Source organism: Triticum dicoccoides, chromosome 5A (genome assembly GCF_002162155.2).
Source record: "Triticum dicoccoides isolate Atlit2015 ecotype Zavitan chromosome 5A, WEW_v2.0, whole genome shotgun sequence".
Taxonomy (NCBI): domain Eukaryota; kingdom Viridiplantae; phylum Streptophyta; class Magnoliopsida; order Poales; family Poaceae; genus Triticum; species Triticum dicoccoides.
Window position 1 is genome coordinate 90,086,787 of NC_041388.1, and position 14,689 is coordinate 90,101,475.

The window sequence follows — 14,689 nt, forward strand, 5'->3', positions numbered from 1 at the left end:
CCGGCCGGGCCGGCGGTCGCGTCCTCCTCCCCCTCCTGCCCCGGGCTGCCGTCATGGCGTCTCTGAATCTCGCGGCCTGCCGCGGCCCCCGCCGATGCTCGCTGGATTCTCTGTCGAGGACGGAGCAGGAGCCGCAGCCGGCGGCGACGAGGAGCGACGATGCAGATCCGGCTCTCGCCGAGCATGAGGAGCATCACCATCTCCAGTAGCAATGGGCTGCTAGACTTGATGAAGCTCAAGACCGCCGCGCGCCACTTCTCGTACCGGACCGTCTTCCACACCGTCCTCATCCTCGCCTTTCTCCTTCCCTTCGTCTTTATTCTCACCGCCGTCATGACCCTTGAGGGCTTCAACAAGTGCTCCTCCCTAGGTATGCAACCCTGGCTCGCCTGGCCTGCCCGCTTGTGCTTTTACTTCCATTCTTGGGATGATGTAGTGGCTTGAGATCTTATCTGCTTTAGAGTTTAGACAACATAATGGCTGACAAATGATGCGCAATGCCCTTGTGGGATGTGACTTTTGCAGCAATTTCGTCGGTGAATAACTTGATGGGTTTGACCTAAATCTATGGTACATTGCTATCTGCATCTGCATTGGTGGTTAATAACACGACTTTCCGTTACTACAGTCTAGGGTCGTTTAGGCCATTTATGTGGCTGCATATGTGCTTAGTAGGCTGATTAACCGTTTACAGTTTCATTGAGCTGCGGAAACCACCTATTTAGTCTCCTGTATAGAAGATAAGTAGACACGAGGATGCTTATGATTTATGAAGAAGCTTAAAGTGTTTCTTTCTTCACCTTGCCTTGATTGTTCAGTGAGGAATTAGTTGCATATTTTGTTCAAGCCGCAGACAATTTGTACAGTAAGCCATTAATGATAGATATATGCAACTACTCTAGTTTTCTATGTTACAGGAAGCATCGATATCTTGCACTGATGTTTAGAATTGGGAACTGCTACGGAGAACCTTAGTTAGCTAAGTAGAACACTGAAATCCTACACCCAGAGGAACGCTGCCATCGTTTCTGAAAAATCAGGAGTCCGGTCTAAATGTTATGCCCAGAGAAAATGGATCAGTTATGTATATGGGCCTATTATCTTAGGCATCCCAATGGCTTTGTATCTCCTATTTTAATCTTCTCTTCTGTTCTGTTGTTTAATTTACTTGAATTGGATACCTATGTTATTTATCATACCTTGATGACGATTATTTTATTTTACGTGCTTCCACCCTCATTATTTGGCCGTCTTCTCAAGCATAATTTTTCTTCAATGCTTAAACTTATTCAAGATTGTATAATTTGTCCAGTCAATCACTTGCTACAAATTCATCACTGATTGTTATCATTTACCAGATTGTCTGGGCAGACGGTTAAGTCCACGTCTTCTCGGTAGGGGTGAAGATGGCTCCATGGTATTAACATGTGCTTTGCACTTCCCTTTAATCCTTTCGATGTTTTATTTAATTTTTAATCGATCGCTGCACTGGAATGTGCAGAGGCTTGTAAGAGATCTGTATAGGATGCTTGATGAAATAAACTCGGAGGAAGTTCCTGTTGATCTAAAAGTGGCAGAATCTTTTGATGATTTCATCTGGGATACAAAGAATAACGATTATGATTTGAAGTCATTTGCTTTGAGGCTGAAGGCCACGGTAAGCATTGATGCCTACAAATGTTGTATAGTGATCACCTAAAGTTGTCAAACGCAAAGAACATCACTGATGCAATTAGTGATCAGTAACATAAAGTTTTACCTTTCATCCACTCCTCTTTGTTCAGCAAGTTGCAAACCTTATTGTTTACATAATGACATGCAGATGGAGACCATGGATAAGGAACTGAGATCATCCAGGTTGTCAGAGCAGCTAAACAAACATTATGCAGCAATCGCAATTCCTAAAGGCCTTTACTGCCTTTCATTGCGTCTAACTGACGTATACTCCTCAAATGCCCTTGCGAGGAAACAGCTGCCACCCCCTGAGTTGGTCCCGCGTCTTTCCGACAACTCCTATTTCCACTTTGTTTTAGCGTCAGACAACATCCTTGCAGCTTCGGTTGTGGTCAGATCAACAGTTAGATCAGCATTGAAGCCTGAGAGGATAGTCTTTCATGTCATTACTGACAAGAAGACCTATCCTGCCATGCATTCATGGTTTGCATTGAATCCTCTTTATCCTGCCATTATTGAGGTGAAGGGTGTCCACCAATTTGAATGGTTGACGAAAGAAAATGGTCCAGTTCTTGAGGCTATAGAAATTCAGCACATTGCCAGAAGTCGTTACCATGGAAATCACCTTGCAAGAACCACTGCAGGTGACAGCCCGAGAGTTTTTGCAGCCAAGCTGCAGGCAGGAAGTCCAACATATACATCTGTGCTCAATCATATTCGTATATACTTGCCTGAGGTATAAGAACTTTCTTCTAACTATCTTATGAACAAATTAGCATGTATGAAATGTGATAGAATGATGTGGTGAAACACTCAACTGCAAATATTTATTTTCCTTTCTATAGGATTGGCTACTTGTGAATATATTTTTAGTGTGGTCTTTTGGTGTCAAGAGGCAACCAATATTACCCAAATACCTTTTGCAGAAATGTATAGCATTTGAAAGTGTTCCATAGCTAGTTGGAAATTCTCATTCTCCTTTTGTTTTTTAGATATTTGGAATTTTGTACAACTGTAGAGAAGATCTCTATGGTAGTGCATAACTGCGTACTTGTTAATGCTTCTTTTTGTTGAATATCCACAATCACATAATAACACTTACAATTGCTCAAAGCAGTTATTCCCAAGCCTCAGCAAGGTTGTATTTCTTGATGATGATGTTGTTGTCCAACGTGACCTGTCATCACTTTGGGATATTGATCTAGCTGGGAAGGTAAATGGAGCTGTTGAGACTTGCAGGGGTGGAGATAGTTGGGTGATGTCTAAGAGGTTCAGGAATTATTTTAACTTCTCTCATCCGCTCATTGCCACCAACTTTGATCCATTGGAGTGTGCGTGGGCGTATGGCATGAACATTTTTGACCTTGCTGCATGGAGGAAGACAACAATTAAAGATAAATACCACCATTGGGTCAAGGAGGTAAAACGTACTCCCTCCATTCACTATTATAAGATGTTCTAACTTTTTTCTGAATAGCATGTATATAGACGCATTTTAGTGTGTTTGTTCACTCATTTCAGTCCGTATGTACTCCATATTGAAATATCCAAAACATCTTATAATAGTGAACGGAGGGAGTATATATATCACTATTGCCATTTTCATATGTACATCTTTAGTTATTTATAGATGCATTTCTTTTCTTTTTGCCATTTCAGTATAACAAGTTAATTTGCAACTATTGGATGTCCACCATGCCCCTTATTTGACCATAAGTTTCTAATTGCACTAACTTAAACTGTATAGAGCACTGACTTCTCAAATATTTGGAGATTTTGTCTTCGCTGCTGAAAAAGTATAGCTGTACTGCGTGGTGCTGAATTCCATTTTATTAGCATTGCTTTCTGCTTCACATGATAGTTGACACTCTGCTTGTTCTATATTTAAACAATTATAAATTTTAAATTCATGTTGGAGAGCTCCAGTCTTATTCATTGTATTTTTTTTGCCTGCAGAATCTGAAGTCAAACTTCACGCTTTGGAGGCTTGGAACTTTGCCACCTGGCCTTATAGCATTTAAAGGCCATGTTCATCCGATCGATCCATCTTGGCACCTTTTAGGTTTGGGGTATCAGGAGAAGACGGATATCTCTAGTGTTCGGAAAGCAGCAGTTATACATTACAATGGACAAAGTAAGCCATGGCTGGACATTGGTTTTAAACATCTCCAACCATTTTGGACGAAACATGTGAACTACTCGAATGAATTTGTAAGGAACTGTCATATAATGGAGCCTCAGTTGTAGATTGGCGAGACAAAAGATTCAACAAATAAAGGCGTAAATTAAGTGGAATTAAATTCGTTATTTTGGAGACCGGCATCGAAGGGTATCCAGGGAATGAACATAATTGGTTACATGTGCAGATGCAGCATATTCGATGAATAGAAAGGAATGTTTTGTTCCCATTTACACGAGGATCCCTTTCCTTTTGTTTATTCCATTTGTATCATAGCTCATGAAATTACACTATTGTTTAGGATGGTTCTTTTGTACTTGATGGAGTATTATAAATTGCCTGATTTGGCAGAGTTGATGATAGTCCCATCACTACTGTAATTGCTGGAGAGTGAGTATACAGTTCACCATGTGAAGAGGGTCAAATTTTGATTTTGCAAAAAACATCCCTGTACATTTTGCACCCAGTCTTTCTGATATATTTATGGTGATCATCTCAAATGAAATACTTGCTTTTCATTCCATGTCTTGGGTTTTTTCTATCTGAGATTTCTCAGGTTATTTTGCATGTGACAGCATCAGTCATTTGGCCATATTGTTAGTGTTTACAGTTGAAGCATTGACTTCAATGCATGCTGGTTGGTGGGTTGAACAGCAGCAGTTTATAATAATTTCTGTTTACAGCCAAATTATTATTTGAATCTGTATGATTCTTGTTCTTCATTTTCTTATAAAGTAGGAGACAACCTCTTTCTGAAAGTTTTGATAAATATCAGGAGAAAGTTTTTGAGCTTTTCTTTATTGTGAATTTGTTGAACATAGGTGGCCCAATTGGGGCAGAACACATCAACACAAATCATTTTCAGTATTTGTATAGTTGAGAAGCGCTATATTGTTGTAGCTGAAAAACTCGCATGGTATCCTATCTAAAAACTACAGTTCATCGCTAGCAAGCATCAGCCTCAAAATCTGGGAAGACGACGAAGGCGATGGACAGCGGCGCGACATAGATAGGTGAACTGGCAGAAACTTGCACCGGGTACATCGGAGGGATGTCACCATCTTCAGTGAGCTCCAGAGGAACTCCATTCAGCAGCATGGTGCGCGCAAAACGGTTCCCGTCTTGAGCTGTCAGGTGGTACTCTTCCCTCTTCTCCAGCCCATCGGAGGCTTTGCTCCCGACCCAGGAGACCGTCCTCTTCAGGCCATGAACAAAGGAGCTGTCCCTTGTTATCCCCTGCCCTTGCGCTAGGCCGACATTGAGGTCATTCCTGACGGTGACCATGGACCCCATGTTTTGGCTCAGGTTGATCAAGAGGAGAGCGATACCGCCCTGAAAAGAACATTTTAAGAGCACACCAATCAGCCAACCAGTGACTAAAGTCACAGCACTCTGCTATGTTTACCAAGCCTAAATCAATCTCATGGGGCCACTCTTACCTTCTGCTTCCCGCAATGCGCATAGGCACGCAAGTATGAAGTACCGCCGAAGTCTATGGAAAGAACTCCATTCCCCATTAGTCGATGCCACAACAAGGCACTGAACATTTATCAAAGTTTAGTAATCTGAAGCATATGCAAACGGTAAAGTATGTTTCTGGCAGGAATATACAGTACAGATACTTGCCTGTAGTAATCAGGGTTCGGCACGTAAGTATCGGTGTCGAGGAGGCCATAGTTGCCTCCAATTAAAGTCTGTCTGCAGTAGACCTTGGTGTCATACTTTGCTGACTGACCAAGTTGATCAAGATACCTAGTTAAAACAACAAATTTCAGGATGAGAAGACACGAGAAGAATGATGGCCGTGATAGTCATTTGTTCTTCTGACAAGTAATTACCAGAAGCTATCCAGGAAAGTATTGGAAACGGTACGGCTGCCGCTGTTATATGCTCCGCCAGCTTCCCCGACCCACGGAGCCGACCATGGTCCATGTCGTTGTATCGTGAGCTGGAGATCTCTGAATGTGTCTGAAACCCTGCTTAAATGCTGCGGGTCCAAGATTCTATTGGCCACATGTGGATCATTACCTAATCAAGATTGAATAAATTATCTTGTGCCATCTTTGATATAGGAGAAAAAATAGAAATAATCAAGGTGTACTACCAAGAACTGAAAAAACACTCACCAGCACCAAGATTGTAAATATGGTGAGTCATTCCTCTGACAACATTTGGCCCAGAGACGTCAAGGAGCATAGCAAACCATTGTTTGTCATAGAATCCTCCTGGGGCTAGCACCAATGGTTTGCTAGAGTTTTCATATAACTGATTGACGATCTTTTGAAGTGCAACCAGGTCTTTTCCGTATTGTTCAGCTCCCACGCTTGCACCGATTCCACTTCCACTCAGTTCATTACCTAGTGAATGAGCATAGTTACTTATATAGCGCTTTGCACACATGAAAGATGTTCCTTGCTTTGCGAGCAGTAAATATAGTTTTGGGTTTGACAATGTATTACCAAATTCCCATGAATCAATAGGATAGTTCATTGAAACAGTATATTCCATAAACTCCTGGGCATTGCTTGAATTCCAAGCACCTCCCCAAACACCTTTACGTATCTGCTTTCGCCCTCGAAGTGCATTAAGACCAAAAGTAATAACTGCACTGAAGGAATTAAACAAAAAATAATTAGAAAATGCACTGCATATATTATTATACACTGCTAAGATTTTAAAAGAAAGATGACGGGGTGTATTTTTAATGCACTAATACTTTATCCCATAATATGTGTTGCACGTTCAGAAGTCTGATGTAATCAATCACAACTCGCTTAGAAGAAAATATAGATGGAAATTCCTAAAGATAAGCAACTGGCAAAGGCATTCACCCTGTATTGAGGAACAGATCATTCATTGCATCCCATCTTTCCATGGTTATGCATCCTTTAGAAAATCCAAACAAGCCACTTGAAGCCTTTGTAAATGGTCTGCATGGAGATCCTAAATTTGGTGTTTCATATACCACTTGATCTTGTAAGGAGCCTCCGACTCTGATGCGTAGTGGGCTAAAAGCTACAAGAATAAATTCGGCAGAAATATTCATCAGGGGAAGAAGATGAGGCGTCATAAAGACCATAAACCAGGCCATTATGAAAAGACGGTAAACAAAAAAGTGAAGAAACTAGCTACACAAAGAAGGAAAAACTTGCTAAGTGAAGACTCACAAGGATATTTGAGTGGCAGCTCAATTATTGTTAGATGCTAGGTTGTAAATGACTCACAAGGATATTTTACCCTTCTAAAAATTTAAGAATAAACTGAGCCTCCATAGGGAGTTGTTTTCTTTTTCCGAGAAAACGCAAAGACTTTGCGTTTCTTTTCATTGAAAGGTGGGGGAACAAATTACAGTAGAAAATAGGGGAGTTGTAACTGAAAAGTAGAAAACTCTTCAATTGACAAGGGTCAGAACACTAACCCTGGATAGCTTTAGCTAGCAACGGATTAGTCAAGTCCTGGAAATTCGGAGAAAGACCAAAGTTAGTAATTTGCGTAAAATCCAAATTCATTTGATTAATGAGAGTATTACTGGGATTCAGGACCTACCATATTCAAGATAGAAGCCTTTCCCCATGGGCACTGATCATAGTTGCACTTCTCCGGAGGCCACCAATCAAGGGTAGCGCAAATAAACTCATCACTGGTCGCAGCGATCGTCTTGGAGCCCCGTACGATGACGGTTACGTCGGAGTAATCTTCCGACAGGATCAGCGTAGGCAAGCAAACAAGAAGAAGAAGGAGAGACCACAACCTCATGCTTTCACCACCTGCAAATGATGTTGTCCACCAAATAGACAACTAGAGCGGTTCAGGCTTATCATGCTCTTTAAATAACGTGATTAGTTGGTATGGAAAGGTCCAAATTCCTGCTCTACTAGCATAGCTGAAAGTGACAGCCACAGGTCCATTTTTCTTCCATATGTCATCTTTTTCCAAGTTTTAACAGGTCAATTCATTATCAGCTTAGCTTTATTCATGTAAGACTCGTCACTGATGAAACGCCATTTTAACTCAGATTTAAAAAAAATGTTTTCCACTTTGCATATTTCTTTCAAGATTTTAAACTTTATCAATCCGAGAGTAAAGTTGAAAATTATATATATTTTAAAAAAAATTGCCCCAAAGATACTGAAGAAATGATCTACAAACATGTACTACCTGTTCCGCTCAAAATTCGAGCACATCGAAACCCAGCTGAATCTGAACCTCCAACGGAGCAAGAACACGCTCTACGGCTCTAGTACCAGTGGTTCAGAGGATGAAACTAAACTACACCAACTCCCTTCCCAGCATACACCTAAACAGTATCGAATCTATTGAAGCAACTAAAACCAAGCCGGGCGCAGTGGCGATTTGCTGCAGATTTGCAAGCTAGGCAGTGCAGAGAAGGCGAAAGCAAACGGAAACGGAGACGAGGGCCATTAATTACCTGGAGATCACAGCCAAGCCAAGGGATGCTCCGCAGCCCGCTCGGAGGGTCACAGGAAAAAGAATGCTTGAAGAACAGAGTCACAGGTCCCAGAATGGGGCCCAGCGGATCGTCCTTCTCCCGGAGATCCTCGCCGTCGCCGGCGCCGTTTGTCAGAGGCTGCGAAGAGTCGAGTGGTGCTTCTCCGAGAGAGAGAGAGAGATTCTTGAAGGAAGAAAAATCTGGAGGTCGGTCCTCTTTATATCTCCCTTTGAAGCTACTCCCCTGGAGAAAGCTGTGCCTCTCCTAATTAAACAGCAGCGGTATGACGACAAGCTAATTACTTCGGTCCAAATCTGAACACTGGAGACGATGGCGCTTCTTGCAGAAGTTGAAAAAAGATGGACATGTTTTCACTCCCCGCCACTGAATTCTTTTGTGGTCCCAGCCCAAGCTATTTTTTCGTATTGACCGGCAATACATTTTCTGTGAGTAATTAGATTGATCATGTGAGAGTGATGCTAGCAGATTCCTTTTCCGAATATTACTGCTTTGATATTAGGCAATATTGGCCATTGGATATATGCGGCTGAATGGATGAGAGCTGTTAGATCTCGGTAACTCGCCTTTTCAATATTGTTATAGATATAGACTACTCCCTCCGTCCGATGAAGAATGTACATCTATAAATTTTAGGACAAATTATGGAGTTGAGTAAGAATGCATTGAAAAAGTGCAAACTACCATCTCTCTCCTCTTTAATTATCCAATCACCAATGAGCTAAGTGCATGTAGAAATTAAGAAGACCATGTGTATTGCTATTGGTTTTGATTACCGTGTGATAAGAGAGAAGTATTTTTCTCACCTTAAAGTGCATGGGAAGATAGAAGTACATTCTTTTGTGGATAAATTTTGAAACTAGATGTACACTCTTCACCGGACGGAGGGAGTAGGTATGTGCCCGTGCGTTAACAAGGGCAAAATATTATTTTTAACACAATAAGAGGACCATGGGATATTTTTTCATGCAAAATAAAATAGATAAAACAGGATTATGATTTGGTTATAAAGTATAGTTTTTTTTTGTCATTTTTAAACTGATAAGATAGATATGTGTCCGTGATTGATTTTCTTTATTGGGGTATATCAAAGATAAGGATTGATTGATATTTATTTGCTACTTGACTTTTTATTGGGTTATCAAAGATAAGGGATTGACTGATATTTATTTCCTTACAAGCATGCATTTATTGCTATTGATTGGATACCAAAGATATCGGAGGGAGTACGAAAGGATGAGCGAAAACATGTTTGACCAAAGAGGCAGATTCAACAAATCTGAGCCGTCAAACCATGTCAATCCAACGACCCATATTGCTCCAATGGCGATGGCTCAACATGTTTAGCGTGCAATTAATATCATATCAAATATCAATGTCAACACTATCCATATAATTGACGTGTAATTGATATCTTACCTAGTGTCTGCAATTAATTTTCTCTCAAATATCAACATGCAATTAGTTTTCTGCCAAATATCAACATGTATTGTGCATGTGCATTTACTACTACCTCTGACCTGGTTTATTTTGGGTCAAACTTTGACCTTTAATTTAACTAAAAAATAATTTATAAACCATAAAATTAACATAATTCGAAACCTCTTTTGAATATGGATCCAACAATATAAGTTTTGTCACATATAACTTATATTTTGTTAGTCAAATATATTTTGGGCACAACTACTACCTTCATCCTGGTTTTATTGGTCCACTTCATATTTTGTGTAAAATTTTGACCATGAATTTAATTAACAATATGTTTATGCATGTCACAAAAAATAGTACCATTAGAAATTATGTTCAAATATGAATCCAACACTATAAATTTTGATGACATGCATTAACATTTTATCAGTTAAATCCATGATCAAAATTTGGCACAAAATACGAAGATGATCAATAAATCAGGACAAAGGTAGTACAGATGTAGCACGTGTAGTGAGGTTGGTATTATTTGGGGCGGCATACATGTGGGTCCGGAGATGGCATTCCATCGGCCAATGTAAAGCATTTGCAACATAACGTGGGCGTTGACAATGTAACAGTAAGAGTATTCCAAAACTACTTGGATGTGGAAAATTATTAGTAAGAAAATCCTACCATGAGTCATGACCATGAGTCATGCGGTACTTCATCCTTCACATTGATGACAGCGGATCTCGGCGGCGTGGTGCAGTGGAGACTCGGCGCCCGATGCGCGGTGATGGACTCGCGCAGGTGGAGGTAGTTGTCTGGGGTCAAGGTGGCGTCGATGATGAAGTGGCCTGACAAGGTAGAAGTCTCAATATCTGCTCTGAAGATGGACCTGTGGAAGATGGCGGCGACGACACATGTGAGTGCGTCAGACCAGTTTATGCCCCAGACCCGGTATGTGGCTCGGCTGGGGATTCTGGCTCTTGATGATAGGATTAGGTGAGTAGACCGGGTATGTGGCCCAGATAGCACCCCTTTATCATATGGATAGGAGTAGTGGCATATGTTACCAAGATGGCGGATTCAGGCATATTATTGTAATACTTTGTAAGGTCCCCGAGAATAATCAATAAAGTGGCCGTATGCATCTCCCAGATGCAGAGACCGGGAGTCATTCTCCTTTTCTAAATAAAAAATTAAAAAAATGACCATGATTCTCGCAGCAGCAGCAGCAACAACAACAAGGAAAATGGGAAAGTCATGACCATGATGATAATAAAAAAGAAGTCATGACTATGATAATCTTGTACTTATGGTGGCCAAGGAGAGCATCAATCTTAGATAAGGCGCACGCGAAGAAAGCCAAAGGGAACTTGTAATGATCCCTGACTTGAAGAAAGATCAAAGGATTAATGGAGGACGTGATGCCTCTAGGGCGAACGGAGGTCCAAGTCAGAGATCAACTAATCCACGTCACACATTTTCAATGCGGATTAAAAGCGACAACAGAATCAAAAGTGGAGGGAGTGACCCACGTACGCAGCTTCTCTCCACATTACTCTTCGCGCAACTTGCTTGTCGAGTGGATATGCTCGGAACTGCTCACTATCGTGCCACCCAAAACCTATCCTCTCCAATAGGTCTCGTCTCTCGGATCACCAACGATCCGCATACGCATGCTTTTCTTCCTCAAATTGGTCTGACCAGATTCTTGCTTTTGTCTGGGCGTAGGCGTAAGATGACTGGTGGAAGGAGTGGTCCAGATGAAGAGCATGCCACACTAGGCATGCACATCCAGCAACAGCGATCCTTCTCAAAAAAATAAAAAATAAAAAATCCAATAACAGCGATCTATTTGGAATTTTGGATGCCTCCATTGCTCACCGCATCGGCCGACCGTGACAGACAACTGCACCACTGTTCTTCGACATTGAAGTCTCGATTAATTCCTGACAATACCTGAAATTAAGAACATAAATCCAATTTCCCCGTTGCGTTCGGTCTATCAAATAATTGAAGCTAGTTTGGGACGGACGTGGAACTCTTCGGCTGCGTGTAAATCCAAATTAGGGCTCCGTCGACGTGAAATGGACCTAGGAATTGTTTTTCGGCACGAGGACATCAAGCGCCATGTTTCAGCTAGGTCTTGGTTTTGACCGACTTGGTCAGGCTTTGACCCAGCCACTCCATGGTCAAAGGTCCAGTCAAGCCAGCGAGAAAATGATCAAAAGGAGTTGGAGCAATGCTATTTTGATTCAGCATACGCGAAACGTGTCAACTTCCGGTGCCACTGACCCTGCAGCAAAGCAGGACGGAAGAAGAGGGAATCATCATGGAAAAACATCTAAAAACTCTATTTCCCCCTCCGTCTGAGTGACGCGAGAGCGATGGGGGGAAACCCTAGCCGTCGGTCCAACCTTCCCTGTCCTCCCATCCTCCCTTCCCGCACCGGCAGGTGCTAACGGGCAAAGCCCGGTCGACACAACAACAGCGGGGCCTCTTCTCCGCTCCGCCCAACGGGTGCTGGCGTAGGACGACGACGTTGTGTGGCGACGTGGTGTTTAGTATATTAGCAATTTTTCTGACTGAATCAATCCAGAAATAAATCATGAACATGGCATGAACATTTTGATCACATACCGGTATCTAATCTGATACGCACGTACTACACATATAGTACAAGTATCTACGTAAATAGCCTGTGCACACGGAAATAAACAGGAGTGGGATAAACGAGTTAAACCATCCAGCAGGCTAGGCCGAAGCCGTGACAGCGGTGGCGGCTCCTCGGCAGCCTTCTTCTTAGCAACGAGCTTGTCGGCGTCGGTGGACATGTTGATAATGAAGGCAATGAGAATGCAGACGAAGTAGTGGTCGTAGACGAACGGCGACAAGCAATCGCATAGGAGATGCTCCCCAAAATCCTAATCACCTCTTTCCCGTACAGGATCTCAAGAGACGGGGTTTCGGAGGCCCGCTCTCTCGTACAACCGTGCATGTTGTGGACGGGATGGGATCGCCTGCGGCAGCAGTAGAGTGGAACGACGGTGGGCACTGCACGTGGAAGCATAGCAGATGTGATCTATTCTTCGCAGTGGTTAGGGTTGCCGACACCTCCAATATATAGGCGCAGTCAGGTAGGGAGACGTGGGCTGGAACCACGTTTGAGTCGGCAACCGTCCACAATCTAACGTCTTAGATTCGTGTCTCGTCTGTTACGGACTCTCTATTTCTGGCCGGCAAAAATAAGCGTACATATGACATAGGTATGAGCACAGCTTGATTCATTCACAAAAGACGACACGCGCGCAACGTGAGGCATTGCGAGGCGGGCGGCGATAGAGGAGCGCACGGGAACCACTCCTCTTCTCAAGATTCAATAACATATAGAAGAGGAACCCTTATAAAGAGGCCAAACTCTTCCTTCACTAGCGGTATGGTACTAAACTTCCCATCACCTAGTCATAATACCCACATGAGCCCTTAGAGTTTTTTATGAAATTATTGGATCGGCCTAAAGCCCACCTCATAATTCAACAATCCCCCACCAGATCTCGAAGGTCCATTATGTTGTCCTCTTTTACAAACATTGTTTTGGTATATTAGTATTTTCAGTGGAGACCAGTTAAGACTGAACATCCACCTAGAGCAAGTAGTTACACTCCTTCACAACTAACAATGTACTATGCCTTAATTGACAATTTGGCATAAATAAGTTTCACCAAATGTCTTTCTAGTACTAGGCTGTGGAAGTCTGACCCCTCGGGTGGAATATATTAGTCACACTCCTGCCCTATTCATGAGCTTGCTATACACCACCCAATCTCATAGACTATGACCAGCTATCGGGCTCATATAGATGTGTTCCTCCAGAGATCGCTTTATATGATAGCATCTTGCTTATACAAGCTTTGGAGCACATTAAGAAAAAAGTCAACGTACCATACTGTTCTAAGAATACTGCATCTCCAACGGAGTCGGCTAGTAAGGTTACTCTCCTTAGTTAACCAGTAGCTTGTTTTTTCAGCTCCTAGTTCGTGGGATCTCCAATAACATAGGATGGGTAACTCATGTAGGTCCTACACCCATCTCCCTCGATGCATTGTCTATCACAACACGTGTTGTCATGAGTCACCACTCATGGCAACTCATGTAGGTCTTATATATTGGAAATATGCCCTAGAGGCAATAATAAATTGGTTATTATCACATTTCCTTATTCATGATAAAGGTTTATTATTCACACTAGAATTGTATTGACCGGAAACTTAAATACATGTGTGGATACAAAAACAAGTACCGTGTCCCTAGTGAGCCTCTAGTAGACTAGCTCGTTGATCAAAGATGGTTATGTTTCCTAACCATAGACATGAGTTGTCATTTGATAATGAGATCACATCATTCTCCTAATCATATCAGTTTATTACTATAACTTTCTTCATGTCAAGTATCTACTCCTAAGACCATGAGATCATGCAACTCCCGGATACTGGAGGAATACCTTGTGTGCTATCAAACGTCACTTCATAACTGGATGATCATAAAGATGCTCTATAGGTATCTCCAAAGGTGTCTGTTTGGTTGGCATGGATCGAGACTGGGGTTTGTCACTTCATGTGACGGAGAGATATCTCTGGGCCCTCTCGTAATACAACATCATAAAGAGCTTGCAAGAAATGTGCCTAATGAGTTAGTCATGAGATTTTGTATTACATAATGAGTAAAGAGACTTGCTGGTAACGAGATTGAACTAGGTATGAAGATATCGACGATCGAATCTCAGGCAAGTAGCATATCGCTAGACAAAGGGAATTGCATACGGGATTAACCGAATCCTTGATATCGTGCCGATAAAAGATCTTCATGGAATATGTAGGAATCAATATGGGCATCTAGGTCCCGCTATTGGTTATTGACCGGAGAGAGGCCTCAGTCATGACTACATGATTCCC

At 42.1% G+C, this 14,689-nt stretch overlaps 2 protein-coding genes across 3 annotated transcripts; one reads left to right on the forward strand and one right to left on the reverse strand.

Annotated features, from left to right (window-relative positions):
- Nucleotides 1-6: 6 nt before the first annotated feature.
- Nucleotides 7-4,290, forward strand: LOC119299595 (probable galacturonosyltransferase 13). Its single transcript, XM_037576780.1, has 6 exons — nt 7-370; nt 1,359-1,417; nt 1,502-1,657; nt 1,823-2,410; nt 2,792-3,094; nt 3,631-4,290. Exons 1-6 carry the CDS (start codon nt 160-162, stop codon nt 3,919-3,921), a joined length of 1,608 nt encoding a protein of 535 aa, XP_037432677.1. The 5' UTR covers nt 7-159; the 3' UTR covers nt 3,922-4,290.
- A 334-nt stretch (nt 4,291-4,624) lies between these two features.
- Nucleotides 4,625-8,614, reverse strand: LOC119299596 (heparanase-like protein 1). Of its 2 annotated transcripts, none has more exons than XM_037576782.1 (10): nt 8,283-8,614; nt 7,400-7,651; nt 7,272-7,308; nt 6,685-6,868; nt 6,313-6,461; nt 5,980-6,210; nt 5,692-5,881; nt 5,480-5,605; nt 5,293-5,392; nt 4,625-5,185 (listed from the first exon to the last, which is right to left on the reverse strand). In XM_037576782.1, exons 2-10 carry the CDS (start codon nt 7,607-7,609, stop codon nt 4,799-4,801), a joined length of 1,614 nt encoding a protein of 537 aa, XP_037432679.1. In that variant the 5' UTR covers nt 7,610-7,651; nt 8,283-8,614; the 3' UTR covers nt 4,625-4,798. The 2 variants fall into 2 exon arrangements, with proteins under 2 accessions (XP_037432679.1, XP_037432678.1); XM_037576781.1 differs by having other exon boundaries at nt 7,400-7,620; nt 8,283-8,613.
- Between the last annotated feature and the right edge of the window lie 6,075 nt (nt 8,615-14,689).

Bases quoted from the DNA above. Each gene is read 5' to 3' on its own strand.
- LOC119299595 (XM_037576780.1), top strand. From the start codon at position 160: ATGCAGATCCGGCTCTCGCCGAGCATGAGGAGCATCACCATCTCCAGT. The intron at 1,658-1,822 runs GTAAGCATTGAT...AATGACATGCAG, and splicing joins CTTTGAGGCTGAAGGCCACG to ATGGAGACCATGGATAAGGA. The intron at 3,095-3,630 runs GTAAAACGTACT...TTTTGCCTGCAG, and splicing joins ACCACCATTGGGTCAAGGAG to AATCTGAAGTCAAACTTCAC.
- LOC119299596 (XM_037576782.1), bottom strand. From the start codon at position 7,609: ATGAGGTTGTGGTCTCTCCTTCTTCTTCTTGTTTGCTTGCCTACGCTG. The intron at 6,869-7,271 runs GTTAGTGTTCTG...TTATTCTTGTAG, and splicing joins GCTAGCTAAAGCTATCCAGG to CTTTTAGCCCACTACGCATC. The intron at 6,462-6,684 runs GTGAATGCCTTT...TAATTCCTTCAG, and splicing joins GATCTGTTCCTCAATACAGG to TGCAGTTATTACTTTTGGTC.